General features: G+C 41.2%; 1 protein-coding gene and 2 pseudogenes across 4 annotated transcripts; 2 read left to right on the forward strand and 1 right to left on the reverse strand.

The window, feature by feature from the left end:
- Positions 1-682: 682 nt before the first annotated feature.
- LOC124669568 lies at positions 683-3445 on the reverse strand. 4 transcript variants are annotated; one of them, XM_047206163.1, is made up of 4 exons: positions 3221-3445; positions 2839-3129; positions 1765-1934; positions 683-1582 (listed from the first exon to the last, which is right to left on the reverse strand). In XM_047206163.1, the coding sequence occupies exons 2-4, from the start codon at positions 2917-2919 to the stop codon at positions 1579-1581; spliced, it is 255 nt and encodes an 84-aa protein (XP_047062119.1). In that variant the 5' UTR covers positions 2920-3129; positions 3221-3445; the 3' UTR covers positions 683-1578. The 4 variants fall into 4 exon arrangements, with proteins under 4 accessions (XP_047062119.1, XP_047062118.1, XP_047062117.1 ...); XM_047206162.1 differs by lacking the exon at positions 1765-1934 and having other exon boundaries at positions 2839-3121; XM_047206161.1 differs by lacking the exon at positions 1765-1934.
- Positions 3380-20441, forward strand: part of LOC124672653 — a 106906-nt pseudogene continuing 89844 nt past the window's right edge.
- LOC124669564 lies at positions 14857-18610 on the forward strand (annotated as a pseudogene).

Consider the following 20441-nt stretch of genomic DNA (forward strand, 5'->3'; position numbering starts at 1 on the left):
GGGTCATATGTTATGCTAGTTTCGTACGCATGTCATCTAAAAGTCACGGGTCTGGACAATCTGAACACTCCTCACCTTAAAAAAATTAACCAGCTTTCAAAAGATACATTGTCCTGAATGTAGAGCTTCAACATGATTTGTCTGTATCGTGCGCCAATGGCCATATATTGTATACATCAGAGATCATCTCTCCTGCTTCCGCTTGACACCATTCAAACCTATCGTCACCATGCCCCTATAAAAAGATGAGTTCATCGATAGAGACATCAAAAGAACTCCCAAAATGGACACAAAAGTTAGAATGGATAAGTTGCACAAGAAATTTGAAAAGATGTCTGATAGAGATCAAGTTAGTGAAAACAACACTGGTGATCATTAAAAAAACATAAAACCATATACGAGGTATATGCCATCTACACACATTCTGTGAGCTAATGTATGTATCCTGATTTGCCTGGTGAAAAAAAAAGACGTACCCTGTGCTAAGAGCTCCCGCACTGTGCGGGGTCTGGGGAAGGTGTTAGTGCATGGTAAGCCTTACCCTCAGGAAGTGCAATGTGAGGAGACCGCGACTCAAACCTGGAACCTCTCGGTCACAGGCAGTGAGGCTCTACCGCTGCACCAGGCCCGCCCTTCACCTGGTGGAAATAACCAAAAGAAAACTTTGGGGTGGATGCAGAGGTTTGTATAGATACCAGGCTTGAAAATATATGACCATTTATATGCATTGTTCACATTTCACAGACAACATATTAAAAACCCCGATCCCGGACATACGTGACCCAATTGTCTCAGATCAAACAAACCACCACCTGACAAATGGTGTTCTACCACATACACACGGGGGCTTATATCTGGAATAGTTTTGCACCAAAAAGATCGCCGGGGCAAATTTGCAAAAAATATAACATAACATTCGAGTACGGATGAACCACGAGATGTGGACCCTGACTACATTTGGAAAACCTATCCCAATCCAAAAGAAAAAGGTGATGCTAGTAGTTGGAGGTCAAGCAATTGTTCTTCTTGTGCCCAGCCAGACCGCAATTCGAGCAATGGGCCTCTCTACGTGGCTTCTTGTTCTTGTTGGAAGGGCAGCAATTCGCCCTATGAACCCTGCTACGGCATATGGTGCAGAATTTTGTTCTTGGCACACTGACCTTCTCGTAGCCGGGCTTGTTTCTTGCAGAAGTTGGTCGACCAAACTTTTTGAAGGAGCAACGATGTCCGGTCGAAGACTGCCACTCTCGAATATGACTGAAGGATTCGCTCTCCCAGCTGCTTGAACTCTCTCTTCTAGACCAAGGCCATCTTTTATCTTGTTTGTTTCTGACAAGATGGGAATGGCATCTAGAAAGTGAGACATTGCCACTTCGCATGACTCCGGGTTGCTGTCAGCCATCTGAACAATTTCAATTGCAGTCCTGTATAGAGCCGAGTGCCTGAAACTCGTGGATTTCGTAGTAGCGCTATCCTTTTGATACAACATGAGGTGCTCGGGCATGTCACGGTACGCATCCCTGGTCCACCTCCTCATAATGTGACATTCGGGTATTTCTGCTACCCCTAGGTTTATCATTACCTGCAATGACAAAACAACATGGACTGGTTAGTCAGACAGGCCACCTATCAACACCAACATCGGTAGCCAAACTCCATATGGAATGCATTTCAGTTCCCATCTTTTAAAAAAACTGGCACATATTTAATTAGATGATGATGCAGAAAAGGGGGGGGGGGCACGAGGTTGAGAGTATTAATTACCCGTAATGCATGTCCGCATAACATTCCCATGAATGACCATCTATAACTTGTGGCACAATGTATGACCCCACCTGGAATAGATGGCTCTGGAACAAGCCAAACATGTTTGGCGTGTGTATCTTGCTCGCATGCACCTCAATGGGGACTCCGGAGTTGAGCACCGAACCTCCCTGGATTTGTATGTAAGGAAACAAAAAGACACCGCATGTCAGTCTAAACGGACTTAAAATATGTACAAAACAAAGCATTCTATGTCAGGTTGAAAGAGAGATCGACTCAGAAATTTGTTCACGCGAGTAATAAATAGTCGATTACTCAGAAATCACCAAATTCTCTGTCAGGTTGAAAGAGAGATCGACTCCACTGGTTTGGCTTTCCTAGTTCCAAGATTTATAAGGGCTCGTTCGGTTAACCCTCTTTTCAAGGGTATTGCAGTGTATCGGGGTGGATTGGAGTGTATTTTGACTTGTGAATCTCCCTCAATCCCTTCCAATCCACGTGTTTTCTGAGTGAACCGAACAAGGCCTAAGAGGTTCAGAATCTTTACTAGTACAAAAAAACTACCAAATGGAGGAACTGGATTATCTCAATGAAGGCACTAATACGCAACCGACATTGCAGTGTTCACTGCAAACATGTACATTATATATAACTACTTAGCTTCGGACGATCTATTAGTGTCTGTACACAGACTTATAATTCACAAGGCAGATGTAAAAAATATACAGGTTGTTTCCATTCAACGATTTTCAGTAAACTGCAAGACTGATGTAGTTTCAGGCATTGTGCAAATCATCTGCACGCATTGGTGCAGAGTCCTACATCAATTTCAAGAATACTACACCAGGATTACAAATAGAGTTATGCTGCCCAGGAATACAATACTGACAACGAACAAACCCAATGAAGTATATAATGATTTGTGCGTATGCAAACTTCCTTTTAGTACCAAACTAAAATTTGGATGCTCGTATCAACTAAGCCTATCAGATAACTCCATCATAAATTATACCAAGAAGTAAAAATGGCTCGTTTAGAAAGGCAATAATGATGCAAAACTTTCAGGCGACTGACCTCTGCTTCCAGGTGCGCTCTGATGGAGGGGACTCGGTTGAGGGGGTTGAGGTCGGCAAGTCTGGCGATGACCCCCACCATTCTGCTGAAGGGGGCGACTCGACTGCATCGCGTATTGGGTCGTTGCTACAGACTCCGTCCTCCCCGAGCTCGGCGTGCAATGGAACAGACACTTGCTCGCGCCAGTCAGAACTCAAGATGGACGGAGAAGTGCGGGCGCTTGTGTCGGAAGAATGAATCGGAAAGCTCGGTAACCAATCAGGCGTAAGATCGATTCCTGGCCCTGACAATCTTGTACAAAATTGGACAAAATCAAACAGGAGGGATCGATGCCAAAAAGACGAGCGGGGAGAGGGGGTTGGGGCGGGATTTGAGGTCTAACCGGATGAGCAGGTCGGTGAATCCATCTGCGTCCGGCTTAAATCGTCCCTTGCCAGATCTCTTCCACGCAGGCGGCGAACGGCGAGGTCAGCCGGATTGAGGAAGAGGATGGACAGCCGGATGGAGATTCAAATTTGAACTGGGATGGTGGTGGCAGCCGATGGGGGGTCCGGGCAGCTCCATCCCGTCGCCGTACGGCGGAGCAGGCACGAAGGACGGCGAGGACGCTCCGGACGCCATGTATCCGCCGACGCGCTGTCCTTCGGCACCGCGCGTATTGCTACATGGACTAGGCTTATACGCCCGGATGTAGGGGTCAACCACCCGTCGGCGTGGGCTCGGTTGCGCAAATCTCCAACAAACCGTTCGGTCTGGATTAGGGGCGGGCGCCATAAGGTCCTGAAGTTGTATTTACCGCCTACGGCGAGGCTCCAGACGTAGTATATGTCCTCGGAATCTGTCGAGGGGACACCCCAGACAACCTCACCTGCTACGAGTGCCTGTCCTCGGCCTCACTAGAGGCGCCGACGCTATGCCCCGATGACAAGGACGCCACACTCTTCTACGACGGCTGCACCGTGCGCTTCTCCGACCAGGACTTCCTCTCCTCCTGGGGTAACACGCCGGAGGTCGTCCTCAACAACACCAACACGGTGAAGCCTACAGCGGCGGCGAAAAGCTTCGACATGCTCGTGGGCACGCTCATGGAGAAGATAGCCGAGCATGCGGCGGCGAGTGATGCCCATGACAAGAAGGTAGCCACAGGAGAGGCCGTGTTGGACGGAGACGATTCGCAGATGAAGATTTACGGCCTGGCGCAGTGCACACCAGACATGACGTCTTCGGGGTGCGAAAAATGCCTCCGAGGTGAGATGGACAAGATGGCTCGTAGGATGCGTGGCTCATTGGGGCAGAGGGTGGCCGGGGTGAGGTGCAACTTACGATTCGAGGTTTACCCGTTCTATATTGGCGAGGCCATGGTTCAGATTGATGGAACGCCCGCGCCATCGCCTGCACCGACAAAGTCGAGTCCGCCGCCGCCGCCTCCTGAACCACTGACCCCTGCAAGTCCACCGAGCAAAGGAGGTATACACATAAACACCTTCAACTATGTGGTTTCACGATGATCAAAAAAATTGAACAGTGCATATAATTTTACCAGTTCTCTGCATGGTGAGACATCAATACAACCACCTTTATTGCAAAGTATTGATTTGTACAAAAAATTATGTTTTTCTACCATGCTGAAATATTTTTTCTAAAATACACCAGATGTATCACATATTATACATTTATACCCCTTGTCCAAAAATAAGTGTCTCAACTTTTTTATATAAGGATGTATCTATACATAACAACGTGTCTAGAGACAACCATATCTAGATAAATTAGTCACTTATATTTTTCTTTTAACAAATAGTGTATATTAATATCAAAGAGATACCAATTACATCTAGCCTATGCAATAATATATTCCCCTATTAGCAATATAGGTGCACACAACCAAAAAAATGACAATAAAAGGAAAGTTCCGCTACAGTAATCACTTCTTTGTAGCAGCACTAACACCACCAAGACAACACCAACACCGGAAGTCCAACTTCACCAAAAACGATGTCTCCAAAAAGGAAACAATGCACAAACGTCATCGTCGCCCAATCAAAAATCTTAGATTTTCACCCTGCAGAAGATCCTCGCTCACAAAACAATGCCTTCAACAAGGTTATTTCCACCTACAACCAGTTAAGGTGAGACCTTGGATTTTCACCATGAGATGTAAGACTTTGAACTTCTCCCGTGTTGACGCCCCCACTTATAATTTCGCTGCTCCAAGTCACAAATCACCAAGCCAATTCCTCGTCACCACAAAGACTAGAACCACCATAGCTAGTCTTCACCGTGGAACGAGAAAGGGTGCTCCATGGTGGTAACACCCAGCAGAGCTTCGCATCACTCCCTCTGAAACCAAACATCCAGAGAAAAACACGAGTGCGCATGATCGAATCTCACCCGATCCAGCAATCTCCGGGCATAAATTACCCAATGGACTTGCCAACAGAGCCTTCCGAAACACGCCAATCCAGCCAGATCAATGTGGACTCGCATCCGGCGGATCATCATCTTGGGTGAGTTGGAACCCTAGGACAACCACCTTTATTCAAATATGCGTCAGTAGCCCCCAAGCCACTCGCCGGCACCCTGTTGGATATGTTGCTCCAATTCCCACCGCCGGAAGGCTAGCATCAGAGAAGAAGAAGGAAGAATAGGGGAGGATCATCAAAGGATCCAACCGAACCGCACATATGGACAAAGAGAGTAGAAGAATTGCTAGAGACAAAGTTACAACGCCTTCTAGCAGCTAGGATTGCTGCCAGCCGGAAAGGGAGGAGGTAAGCTCCCTGCTCTAACGGTTATTCTACCTCAAGTGACCATGTTGGTGTTGGTGGCTAGAAAGCCGTACACCTAACGTCGGAAGAGCCCTGCTGTATTCTACGCCTCGTACTACTTCCTAATCATTATATGATCATCTAAAGCTGCCGGCCTTGCTCTCCATGCCTACAAATACACCAGAAGACCATAGCGTTGGTCGTGCTCTCTTATACACACACACGCGCGCCCACACACACACAAACGCACGCGCACACACATAGGTGTGCGCATGCACAGGCCATTAGCGGAGTGTCAGTTCCTACCAACCAACCCGGTCTGCTCTAGAGGTTGAAAGTGTGAGTCCACACCTCAAGGGCCGAAATATTAGCCTCTAATTACTTGTTCACTGAATATGCACTACTAAAACATCGGGTTTAATGAGAATTTTTTATGTCAATACTATCACATAAAATTCACTCGCCAAGCCAAATTAATTAGAAGCATCCAACACAAGATGGCGCGGAATAAAAACCATAATTCTTCCTCCGTTCTTGTATAAAAGGCCATTATATCATTTTTTATCTACCAAAAAAATAAAATCAACTAATAAATAGCATGATTAATTATGTACATAGGAAACTTCTCGTGTAGTGGGCTAAGTAAATATGTTGCATGTGGTACGTTTATCTCTACGGCTGCATGTAACATTCACGTTAATGAGAACCATTGTAGGAGAGAGAAATCTAATAAATTGTTCTTGAAAAAGACAATAGCCTTAGATAGATGAAAATTGTATTTTTGGTTGTGGCCTTTGTATTCAAGAACAAAGGGAGTATGTAGTATGGTATACATATGTATTATGTGGTACTTTTATTCTTAGATTAAAAGTACACCAGCTTGTGTTATGTGCACAAATAACAAGCATAAGAGGACCATGGAGCCAACAAAATTGCTTCTTACAGCCAAAACTAACAAAATAGGATCAAAGAGAAGAACACCATGGAGCCCACGGTAGGCGGGAAACGATTGTAGAGGCTGACACATGGCCAGACATGGGTTTTAGTGTTGGCTAAAGACTTAAAGTCTTCTATGAAGGTGTCATATCATTGAATGTATGCTTGAACTCCTTGTCACCTTTAATAATATATTTGTTAGGCCTTTTACGATGCATTGTCTCTTAATGCATTATTCTAGCTAGTGATGTATTGTAAGAAACTTTACAATGAATTGTTTCTTAGGGTTGTATCTAAATTTAATTATTTATGCTAATGATGCATGTGATTGGACTAGCAATATGTTTTGTGTATGATTCCATGCAAGAGTTGTATCTTAAAATAGTCACAATGGATAGTATCATATAAAAGTATCATGCATGTGATACTATCTCTACAATACAATGCATGGTATCATGTAGTAGTATAGTAGTTTCTTGTATTTATTGATTTGTAGAATGTCAATCAAATTGTGTACAAGATCTAATTGACATTTATTTTTCTAGTTTCATGTTCTATGATATGGTATCTATCTATGATATCACTATATCTCTCTCATCCTTAATTATAGTGACACATCAGCTTTTTGCACGAAATACATGATACTACCTATAATATTCTCATTATGGGTAGTCTTAGCTAAGATACAATAAACATATCTTTTCTTATTTAATATAATGCCACATCAGCAAATAACTTAGGACACGACAGTAAGAAACTCCCATTGCGAAAGACCTTCAGTTCTCAGATAATTTAAAATTTCATTTATTTAATATACTTCAGGTTTTATGCTTACTTTCCATGTTAATTTTAAGAGAATTATTATTGCTATAAATAGTTCACCTATGCCCTTTTTATGTAACTAGTATTTAGGAGAATTCATTAATCAAATCCTAATATTGAAATCTCCAGGAAAATGTGGTTGGCCAATTGGATCGGTCCCTTTCCTTGAAAGAATCAGATCCAAAGTTAATATTTCAAACATTAGTAGATCTCTAGAATTTGAGATAAAGTTTTTGTAATTTGTTATTCAACATGTAGTACAATCTTTTAAGCTTACAAAAAATATTATATTAGCTAGTATGAATTTGTTCAGTGAATGGCACTCGAATATAATTGATCAATACAATAATTAATCAACTGGGCAATGAATGCCACATCGAATTATTTCAAACGTGATGTCGGCTAGACATGGACTTTGCCTCTATTCACTTGTGTATTCTCACGGCATTGTTGCTTTATATATTACTTTGTAGCAATCATAAAGTATCGTGGACAACTCAAACATCATAGCACTGCGCCTACATGGGCACCTAATATTTTTCTTTTCTTACCAAAACTTCCACACGTATATTTTTGTTATATTGAAATGATATTATTTTTCAATTTTTTTAAAAATTACAATTTATGCTTTCCATAGCAGGCAACAGTAATTTCCATAATCAAATGATTTTTTCCTGTCTATCCCTGTGAAACAAGTTTCCTTGCATGGGAACTAATTCCCACATTGTCAAAAGAAGGCGCGCATGCATTCCTAAATTTAAATTTGACACAAAAAAAATTCTTGATATTTCAACATCAGGATTTAAAGTTTGCCAGAAATGGTAAAACACCATAATAATCGTTGGATTACTTGGCTGGATAAGCCGTACATTTTCCGCAATCTATTGAAACGCGGCATGTAAGAACTACAAGAACATGTGCCATGTGCTCCGGATTGTAATTACATAGTAATTATGCATAACGAAATAATAGGTAAAACCCTATCAATTGCTTTTTTTTTGAGAGTGGTATTGCGCATATGGCACTTACATTGATTTTTTTGTCATCGCAGAGTGCCATTTGACCTAAGATCACATGTCATTTTTACTAGCTTTCTTCGTCCTCTCACCATCTCCCCTCCCTCTGCCCCCTCTTTGTAGTATCTCTTTGTGTGGGTGGGCAGACTTTTTTATCCTCAAACATTCTGGCGTAAGGTCACGCAGTGCATCAAAGTAGTGCCCTTCTGCGATAAATATATTTGTAATAGGGCCCTTGTTATGCAACTATCTAGAAAATGATGCAATATGTGGCAGCGTGAAACTCTCTCTAAAATGACTTTGATGCGTATTGAGAATGAATTTTGTTTAGAAAAGTATGAAATGGAGTGTTACATATTCACGTAAAATATGTACTTGTCTTTTATTATATGTCGCCCTTTCATAATCAGATTGCTGAAGAAGATGGCAACCTTCGAACCAAAATAGTTAAAACTCGAATAAAACCTCTGGCTTAAACTTGTTTCAGGATGTTCAAAATTTGGAAAATTACCTTAAATTATGCGCTAATATCCATTGATATATATTCTTCCTTATGCAGGAATCAAGAATAAAATCTGGATAATTGTAGTGATTGTGGCTGTCGTATCTTCGTTATTATGCATCCTTCTTGCCATTATCTGGACTCGATCAACATGCATATACAAGAGTAAGGAATTTGTTGTTCTATAGTAGCTATGAATACTTATTTAGTAGAAAAAATGTATCATGCACATATATGAATTGTTGTATGGTCTTATTAATCCTTAGTAATAGGTTTTAAAACATTGTTGGGGATTCTCGCTTGTTTGGGAATTAGTCTTGAAGGCATAGTAAAAAAGCTTTTGCAAAATTTTGCAAAGAGATGCCATAATTTTGAGTGTACTGGTCTTTTAAATAAATGCTCCTCCCTGGTAATTCTTTCTAACATTTTAACTTTTCTATAATGTTAATCTATCTATTTTTTCCATGACTCTATCTTTTACTTTTGATTAGACTAATTAAATATAAAGAGTTTGATGAAAGTGACCAAGGTTAGTTCCAAAATATTTATAGGGTATACATTTTAGATTAACTCTGTCATTGTTTTGTTGGGAATATGGATGCTTAGATGTTGATATTTGAGCTAAGTATGAATTTGATTTTAGCAAATCACCGGAAACTAAGAAATAGGCTGCTCCATTTTAAAACTCGGTACGCTTATCCTTCATTTTGAAAATATATTATTTTTCCTGGACTTCCAATTACTTCATTCAATCTAGTTTTATCGTTAGTTAATCATATTTACATCTCCTTTTAGCTAATTTTTATGGCTAAGAAACATTGATTGTAATATTTGGAAGGAATAAATGTTACGTGGATGATACACTTTGTATCTACCCAATAGAAGAGAAACCTGATGATAATTGAAGAACCTATTGTTGTAGTAAATTAACAATGATAAAAATCTCTCCCATGGTCTCTTCTTTATTGAATTAAGCATCGTCATTACTTATGAATGAATAGGTAACATGAACTCACAATTTCACGAAGTAGCACCATCGGGCACAGAGGAAGCTATCATGCTCTGGAGGATGGAAGAGGGCCACTCTGAGTTTTCGATGTTTGAGTTCTCTCAAATTGCAGATGCCACAAATAACTTCTCAGAAGGAAATAAACTTGGCGAGGGTGGATTTGGTCGTGTCTACAAGGTGAACTATTTAACATATCTATATCGCCTACAATAATTTAAGTGTTAAACTAAGAGGACCAACTATGTATGACAACCAAGGTAGAATTTCAATATTTTATTGATCACAGTTATCGTAGGAAGTGGCAAGGGCAATGAAACCAGTCACAATCATTCGTCAAAGCTTGTATCTTGTTTAAAACATAACCAACATACTTAATTTGTAACCTTGTGGACTAGTTCGTCATCTTGACTCGTTATACTCAAGTATCCCATGGAACTCCGATTTTTTAAAATTTCATTTGATAGTTTTAATAGACTTATGATTGATATTCAAAGGCCTATTTACAAAGATTCAATGGTAGTTATTTCTAGTTCCAGGTAATAGGTAAGATTTCAAAATTAAAACTTGTGGAACTTATAAAGTTTGACATAAGGTAAGCAAATTATGTCAGACATGTGGCCTAACGAGGAGAACATAACTGTTTCTTGGACCACATACTGGTTTTTGAATGATACAATATGCCATTCGGTAAATTGTCCATATTAGATAGAAATAAAATATAATAAGTATATACAAAGTGAGCCAAAATAAAGAATCAAGCAATATTTTTATTCAACTTAACTAATTATAAAAGAAGAGAAAAGATAGAAAACTAAACAAACAAAATTATGGTTGAATAAAATTTGTTTTGACTTTGCACAAGTATATATCAGAGTAATTACTGGATCTTATTTCTGTAACATATATAATTCAATCCATTTGAATACTTCCTATTAAAAAGCATAACTTGCTATAAGTTGAGTTGTCACATGGTTTACTTTATCAATAATAGAAATGGATGTATTTAAGCCGATTATTAATTATTACCTGTAAATAGAGTCCTCATAGGCACCTCTATTAATGAATGATTAAGATGAAATAACTTCCTTAAAATAGCATAATATGCTACAAATTGGGTTCTCTAGATGTACCATAATCGGAGCCTTATAATTGAAAGAACTCTTGAACAAGAATATTATGCAGGTATGCAAGTGCACCAACGAACTGAGCTACATCATATAGTAAAAAATTGTGTTTTAATGGTTTTTTATTGCATGAAAAATATAATAACAAGGGAAACTCATATCACTGAGGTAACAAACACATGGACTTTAGATGTGACAGCTTTGGCTAGTGCATTTGAAATAACACATAAGAGTTTTGCAAGAAGAAGAAAGAGTATGCGATTTAAACCTTTCAATATTAAACATAGTTTAGACTCATTAAATTGGAGGCATTGTGAGTCTATACCATAGGAATTCGACAACGTCTAACATAGTATACAAATGTTCCTTGTAGGAAAAAGTTGTAACAATTATAATCCTCAAATCTTGTGAAAGACCTATATTCCAAAGAGGGCCTAGCTATTTTGTGTTCATTTTTTTTCATATGTGTCTAATAACATTTGTCAGAATAAATGCACAACTTCCTTTGTTGCAGTATAGTTGACATTAACCAATCATGTTCATCGATCGAGCGGGCACTAGAATATAAAATAATAATAGGATATGAACATGCAAAGACCTATCCAATGATATTATCGTCCAACCTTTTTATATAAATTTAGGATAGTGGTCGAAGAACTAGTTGGGCATAAACCATTATAAATATATTAGGAAGTCTCCTATTCGTTTATTCTTAAGCTGCTGGAACGGCTGCAGGGAAAACTACCAAATGGACTTGAGATAGCTGTGAAAAGGTTAGCCGAACATTCAGGGCAAGGTCTAAATGAGTTTAAAACGGAGATTCATCTAATTGCCAAGCTTCAGCACACCAATTTGGTGAGACTCTTGGGATGCTGCATTCAAGGAGAAGAGAAGATTCTGATATATGAATTTATGTCCAACAAAAGCTTGGACTTCTTCATATTTGGCAAGTCGTTAATCTTAATATCCATATAACTTGAAAATGCATGTCACAATAATTTAGTTTACTACTTCTGAAGATGTTTGTGTTTATATGTGTAGATACGACAAGAGGAGCATTACTAAACTGGAACAGGAGGCGTCATATAATTGAAGGAGTAGCTCAAGGACTACTGTACCTCCACAAACACTCACGTTTGCGGGTTATACATAGGGATTTAAAAGCAAGCAACATTCTATTGGATGAAAATATGAACCCGAAGATATCAGATTTTGGGCTTGCTCGAATATTTGGGTCGAATGAAACCCATGCCAATACAAGCAGAGTTGTGGGAACACAGTAAGAGTATATATATGTCGATAACCATACCGAGTCGTAACATTGAACATGACTGATTATCTTTCATAAGCACAAACTTCGCTAATTGGAAGCCTTTTTTTCCAATCAGTGGTTATATGGCTCCAGAATATGCCTCCGAGGGCCAGTTCTCAATCAAGTCAGATGTCTTCAGCTTTGGTGTGTTGCTCCTCGAGATCATCAGCGGAAAAAGAAACAACGGGTTCCACCAGACCGGGAATTTTGGCAATCTTCTTGGGCATGTAAGTAGATGATCCTCTTGTTCGCCAATGTATTATAATTCAGTTTTCTATATTTTCCAAATAATCAAGAAAATGAATAGAAGAATTCTATAGTTCACATGGTTGGAAACATTGTTTCCACTCTTATTACACTGGGCTACCACTGCTAGTTAATTTCATCATCATCACCCATTTTCAGGCTTGGCTATTATGGAAAAGGGAAAAATGGGTTGAGCTCATTGACCCATGCTTAGACATTAAGAATCCAAGCATAGAGATTATGAGATTCATTAATGTCGGGTTGATGTGCGTGCAAGACAACGCTAAAGATCGCCCTACAATCTCGGATGCTATCTCACTGCTTATGAATGAGAGCACAAGCTTGCCTGACCCAAAGAAGCCTGCTTATTTTAGGAACAAAGGAGAAGATCGAGAGTTAGAGGAACCGCACAGCGTAAACATTTTGACTGGATCACCACCGGATGGTAGATAATTGAGCTTCTTGCTTGCATTGCTTTTATTCTACGTGATTGCAAAAAAAAAATAGCGGAATGTATGTCATTTTGAAACTTAACACAGTTTGCAGAAGATCCTGAAGATATATACTCGATCATTTTAGTCATGTTGGGCTGGATTTTTCTTGTAATTTCTATGGCATTTTCTTGTAATGTTGCTAGAAAATGTTGCCAGTATTGCATTTTCTTGTAATGTTGCTGGAAAATGCTTTTTTTTTGTAAGAATGCCTTTCTAATATTTTTTTGCGAATAGCCCTTTCTAATTTCTGAAAGGGATTGCTCCAGATTGAAATAACTGAAAGAAGGCAGTTCTAACGAAATGGTCGTGGCAACGATGACTTATTTAGTTTGGTCTTGCACAAAATCCCGTGATACATCTCCACCCTCCTCGCGCAGCTCTTCTCCTGCGATATGCTGTTGCAAGATGTAACAACAATGGGAACTACACCGCGAACAACACCTTCCTATCAAACTAAGGCAGTTATCCTCCACCCTTCCCATTAACGCCTCCTCTTCTACCGCCCTCTTCTCCACGGGCGTCCTCGGGGACATCCCGGACACAGTGTAGGCCTTCACACTCTGCTGTGGCAATACCATCAATGCATCCGCGTGCACGGACTGCATCGGTGACGCCTTTCGGGACGCGCAGCAGGCGTGGCCGTACTACATGGACGCAACCATCTAGTACGAGTCCTGCTACCTCTGCTTTTGGCTTCCACTGACAACCCTAAATGGCACATCATGCCCTACATCGAGTAACTCTCTGGTGGCAACCTTCGACGCCACCGTGGGTCTCCTCCTCACCGTTGTCATAGACTACACCGTGCTGAACTCGTCCATGTTGTTCAACACAGGAGTAGAGGACTTCGACGTGAGCACACCGAAGATCTACGGGATGACGCTACCCCGAAGATTCGCGTAACTTAGTCAATCCTCCTATGTTCTTACCCTCGGTAGGAGCCACTTGCCAGTATGACAACGTAAAAATGACATATTGTCCCTTTTTTTCTTCAAAGAAACCCTTTCTAATTTCTAAAAGAGGTCGCCCCCGTTTGAAACAGTAACTGGAAGAAGCAAGTTCTGAGAAATGGTCGTGGCACCATGACTCATTCAGTTTGATTCATCAATAGTCAACACTATTCCTATATAAAATTTCATTTGTGGACGCGTGTCGTGACGGGTTCGGCATCAGACGGCCAGCTGCTTTCAGGACTAGGTAGAGAGAGTCTGGTTGCTCGAACAAATTCTCGCCCAGTGCCTGCATCATATCTTTTCAAGAAGTCGTTTCTTCTAATTTCTGAAAGGGATGGCCCAAATAACTGAAAGAACGCTGTTCTGAAGAACGATGACTTGTTCAGCTTGATTCATCAATAGTCAACACTACTCCTACATAAAATTCCATTTGTGGGAATATTGTTCCTTTATCGGCGTTCAACACGGCCCCTACGAAAGTTAACACCGATCAATCAGGCATGACATGCTCGCAGCAGAAAGATCAGAGAATCCAACTCCCCCCTGAACTACCATTGGTCATCGACGTCAACAATTCATCTACAGTACTGAATTTCTTTATTCCTCTATGATTATAAGCCGCCGGCTATCTCTTGATATTAATATTTTCATGCTTCTGACCCGAAGTAAACAAGCAGTGCACTAAACTAGATCTCCTCTGTGCAAATCAAACTGTCGTAGTGTCATGTCACTAGAATTCCCAACTCCCAAGCCAGCCTATAAAGTCACATTCCTTGTCTCTTCTGCACCCGCTGTATCTTGTTGTCTCAGACCCTCACCACCACCTGGCTATCACCATGATCTCGCACAAACTCTGGTACTACCTCTGCATCCTCGTCGTCCCCTTTCTCGCGCAGCTCGTCTCCAGCGACGTGCTGCGGCAAGAATGCGACAGGAGCCGGAACTACACCGCGAACAGCGAATTCCAATCAAACCTAGAGCAGCTCTCCTCCAGCCTCCCCATTAACGCCTCCTCCTCTCCCACCCTCTTCTCCACCGGCGCCGCCGGGGCCATCCCGAACACGGTGTACGCGCTCACGCTCTGCCGCGGCGACACCGCCAACGCATCCGCGTGCGCCGACTGCATCGGCAACGCCTTCCGGGACGCGCAGCAGGCGTGTCCCTACAACATGGACGCCACCGTCTACTACGAGCACTGCTACCTCCGCTTCTCATACCAGAACTTCCTTGCTTCCGCCGACAACACCAAACGGAAGATCGTACCCAACGGGGCGAGCGTCGCCTCGCCGGCGGCGACCTTCAACGCCGCCGTGGGTGTTCTCCTTGCTGCGGTCTCGGACTACGCCGCGCTGAATTCGTCCATGCGGTTTGGCACAGGAGTACTAGAGGACTTCGACGTGAGCGCCCCGAAAATCTACGCCATGGCGCAGTGCCGGCCGGACATTGGACCGGCCGAGTGCAGGGACTGCCTCGAGAAAATAACGAGGGTCATGCCAAAGCATTTCAGCAGGCGGCGCGGAGGGCAGATCCTGGGGTTACGGTGCAACTACCGGTTTGAGTTGTATCCTCCCTTCCTCGGCAATCCCGTTTTGCAGCTCAAAGCGCCGGCGTGGGCCGTTGCGCCTTCGCCGGATGGTGACGGACCCATAGTCCCAGATGGAGGTGAGTTGCAGATTTCAATATTTCCTCCAATTTATATTACTTATCGCTAATGCTAATATAGATGTATCTAGACACATCTTAGTTGTAGATACATCTATTTTACCATCAAGTAATAATATGGATCGGAGGAAATAAAACTATATTGAAGTACATTTTCCTAGCTGCTACTGTTAAGCTTCATGCACTAGCCACTTGAACCAAAAGTCCGAACTGATGGAAAAGGGTATGCAATCTACTTATACATGTCAACAGCTACTACTAGTAAAGTGAAGCTCAGGTGATGGAGACCTGCACATTGGTTGAAATACCTTACAAGTTTAGGGCCTATACCATCTTGAATACTACAACAATCCAATGATGTCTGATTGTGAGGGGGGGGGGGGGGGCATAGGATACCTACCAACAGGTTGGAGTGTATGAAAAAATTCGTACAAATTGAATTCGAAGAAAAAAAATTATGTTTATTTTCTTTCGAATCAAACAGCCTATGTACAAGAAGCATCCAAAGGATTTTAGAATTCTCAAAAAAAAAAATCAAAATTCTATTGAATTGATGAATTCACCCATAAGTCTGAACTCGTGAAGAAAGTTGGACATTATATTTCAACACTCCCTGCCACTCCTAGGCTTCAGCTTACCATTGTGGTGAGATGGATGAAAGTCCGCAGAAATTTTTATTCGACTACTGCGTTGGTCAGGTCTTCAAGTTGAGACAACTTAGCTCTGATTACATATTGAATTGATGCCCTGACCAATTCACCCAAAGTTCCATAATGGAGAAGGGTGTGCGATATATTTCAACAAATTCAAAAATGGCTCAATGGACAGGCATATCTGGCCAGGTAAATACTTTTGAGAGCATCAAGAAGTGAAAGATTCGAGAGGTAAGACACACGAGATGGAGTAAACAAAGGGATGTTCTGAACATCAGACCAAGTTTTCGTAGAGCTTCTTTGTCGAAAGGTGCCAAATTTTAAGTTTACTGTGTGGATACTAAATATAGTACACGTTGCAAATTTACATTTATATTAAACACTAATAGACCTATTCCATGTAGTCAAGTGATTTAACTCTAGTGTCATTTTACAGGAGGAAGAAAAAATAAACCAAATACAATCGCACATATCCTAGCCGTTGCATTGGCTGTTGTTTGTGCAGCATTGGCTTCCACTTTTGTCTGCTTTTGTCTATGGAGCTGGAGAAGAAAACAAATATTGCCGATACTACCATGTAAGTTATCAAGATTGCAGATCATTAAACGAAGGAGAATAGGTAGGTCCAACTCTTTAATAAAAAAGATAAAAATAGTTGTAAGCCAATTCAAGTTTCAACTATATCAATTATCGAAATATATAGGATAAAATAATTATGCATTCCAGACAATGGATTTTGCAGTTCATTCTAATGATCAAACTTCATCATCTTTCGAAATGGGGTTCGTTTGTATAGATAATAATTGGCACATTGGACAGATTCTGGGAACCGGGAGAGCGTTCCCAACATCAATTTATCCATTCTTGATCTGCAAACACCGGAAGCTGCAACGAGAGAACTTTAGAGACGAAAATAAGCTTGGGGAAGGAGGGTTTGGTGCTGTTTATAAGGTGCCAATCGTGTCATTGTGTTGCTTGTTCTGTGTTGTTTTGGACTGCTTGTGACTTCTGGTGAATTTATATGTTTGCTATTTGTGCATCATCACTGCATCCTACAGGGAACTCTTCCTGATGGCCAAGAGATAGCAGTGAAGAGACTATCCCCTGGTTCAACACAAGGAATAGGAGAGTTGAAGGCAGAGCTGGTTTTTGTTGCGAAGCTTCAGCACAAAAATCTTGTTAGGCTAATTGGAGTTTGCTTGGAAGAACAAGAGAAACTCATTATCTACGAATACATGCCTAACAGAAGCCTTGACACGATTCTCTTTGGTAAAAACTAAAAACATTGCACCAAAAATATATTTAAATCTGAGCTATAATAATGGCGCAAAATTAACCTCACTGATGTTTCTTGCTTCTTTATAGATCCAGAGAAGAGAAAGGATCTTGATTGGAAGAAGAGGTTCAAGATAATAAATGGAATCGCCCGAGGTTTGCAATATGTGCATGAAGATTCTCAGCTGAAAATAATCCACAGAGACCTTAAAGCAAGCAATGTTCTGTTAGACTCGGATTTGAATGCAAAGATTTCAGACTTTGGCTTGGCAAGGTTGTTTCAAGGGGATCAATCAAAGGATGTCACAAACAGAGTTGTCGGGACATTGTAAGTGAAGTCAATCATGCCGTGATATAATTCCGTGGACTGCGGGATTGCAGAAATAAGTTGCACAGTCCTATTTTTCAGATCACTAAGTAATCATATCTTGTGGTTTCAGCGGATACATGCCACCAGAATATGTTGTTCGCGGGCATTATTCAACCAAGTCCGATGTGTTTAGCTTCGGCATTCTGGTCTTAGAGATCATAACAGGAAGAAGAAACTGCACCTCCTACAACTCCGAGCAGAGTGTTGACCTGCTAACTGATCTTGTAAGCAGTAAACCCTACCTAAATACTAATTCAAACCCCTTGCAACAATAACACTAACAATATAATCCATCCTGTGCAGGTATGGGAGCACTGGACCAAGGGAACGATCCTCGATATCGCTGACCCGTTACTTACCAGTAGTAGTGCCGAAGATAAAATAGGGACGTATGTTCATATAGGCTTATTGTGTGTTCAGGAGAGCCCTGCAGACAGGCCTACGATGTCAGTCGTGAATGTGATCCTTAACAGTGACGGCGCCGCACTTCAAGCTCCGTCCAAGCCGGCTTTCTGTCTCCGAGCAAGTAGCGCCGACCCGGAACAACGTCGAGGAGCCTCACATGGCGGTGGCAGCTTGGCTGTGGTTTCACCAAACGAAGTGTCGCTCACAGAGCTTGTTCCAAGATAAAGTTGTTTTTTTCTGAAATCTTGTCGAACGAACTGTGACATTGTATAGAGGTCTTTGGTTGGTCACAAATTGGTTGATCGCTTCTCAAAATGGGGGTTGGAGCATCCTGCGGCGATGAGCCGGAGTGACTGCGTCATTGATGATTGTTGAAGCTTTTGTGGAGGTACACGGAAGGAAATAAATAAGCACGCAGGTGAAGAAGACGGTTGAGTGCTTGCAATCATCAAGGACGAAGCTGCCTCCATGCTCTGACTAACGATGTGTCTTTTTCATGTGTACAGAGGGGGTATTTAGTTGTAGACAGTTGAAAATTGGTTCCTTCGAATTCACGTTTTACAAATCCTTCAAAATGTTGAACAAATACATATTTGTACAAGCTTCTAAAGATTTATATTAGCATTAAGGTGGCATCTTGTCCTTGGTACTCAGGTAGACTTGTAAGATCATTGAAATAATTCTACATTTTTACTACTTTGTGCTGGCCTATAGTAGCTTCAAAAAGGTGGCATTTCTCCACTCGTCGTGTAGCCAGTCCTAACCACCGGAAAAGCAAAATAAATATAGCCATATGAGGTGCAACCAGAGGAGAGGTAAATCTCACATGAAACCAAGCTAGTCACAGAGTCACCAAGGTTGATATCATTAGCCACCTGATGTACAAGTTCTAAACATCCAAAGGAATCAAGAAGAACATATAACTATTTAACTTTTAGAACTGTGTAGGTAACAGTAATGTGGAGAAAAAAAATATATCTAAAAGAGAAACAAATAGCTTATATATTCTTATGGCACGCAAAATATTTCTATAATTCATACACTTGTATTGTAAGTTGTTTCTTGGCTACAAATTTTGACTCAGATGCTTCTGTGTTTTTTTTTGTTCCGATGAGATAAACAATGTAATCCTTTCTATTACCTTGATGTTGTCACACCTTTTGATGATCTTATTATATTGAACTCCAAGTTGTTGTTTCCAATCGAATAGGTTATGGAACTCCAATCCTCCACATATCATAACCATGTATGCTTCATTGTTCTCATACATAGCACAATCCAAAGGCCAAAAGGACCAACATGAAATGAAAATCAACGCTGGAGGGAACTGTAGAAGGCATGGCAAAAAAAATCATGTAGGATAACCTCATGGTAATGTAACAAAATAGCAGAGGATGATTATGAATGGACGCATATGGAGATATCAGGAAAATCTTGGTAGTGTGAGTGTCATGGTTATACCAAATAGGATATATCACGTCAGGGGTTCAACCTAGCAAGCCTGGATTGCCCATTTGGGTGGCAAAGATATCTACATAGCCGGGCGGCCAAGTTGCTAGAAGTTGGAGGCCCAAACTGGCTGATGACGGTCCAAGCCGGATTCAAGATGGTTCAGGAAAAGGAAACTTGCAGTATAAGTCATGGTATACTTACCGATACAGACTAGGACTTAGTAGTCGGTCAGGTCTTTACCTCCATTTGAACCCTAGGTCCTAGGGTCTTCATAAGCCGGCTAGGGAACAACCTTTAGAGCAAGGCAGAACACATCATTGTAATCTATACAATGTGCATTATACTGGATTTCTACCAGGACATAGCGATCCTACATCGAGAGGACTTGACCTGTGTAAATCGCTGACTCACACTAACCCGAGCATCCCGTCGTCTAGTTCCACTAGTAGCCCTATCCTTGAGGACCCCCTCAGGATGATTGTTTTTGGGTTTTGTGTGTGTGTGTGTTTAAGTGAACTAAATATTTTTGTATTTTCGGATTAAAATATTGTTGCAAATAGAAAGTAAGTTAAATGTAATCGGAATGTGTTTCCTATGATTAAAA

The sequence above is a fragment of the Lolium rigidum genome, chromosome 7 (genome assembly GCF_022539505.1).
Source record: "Lolium rigidum isolate FL_2022 chromosome 7, APGP_CSIRO_Lrig_0.1, whole genome shotgun sequence".
Taxonomy (NCBI): domain Eukaryota; kingdom Viridiplantae; phylum Streptophyta; class Magnoliopsida; order Poales; family Poaceae; genus Lolium; species Lolium rigidum.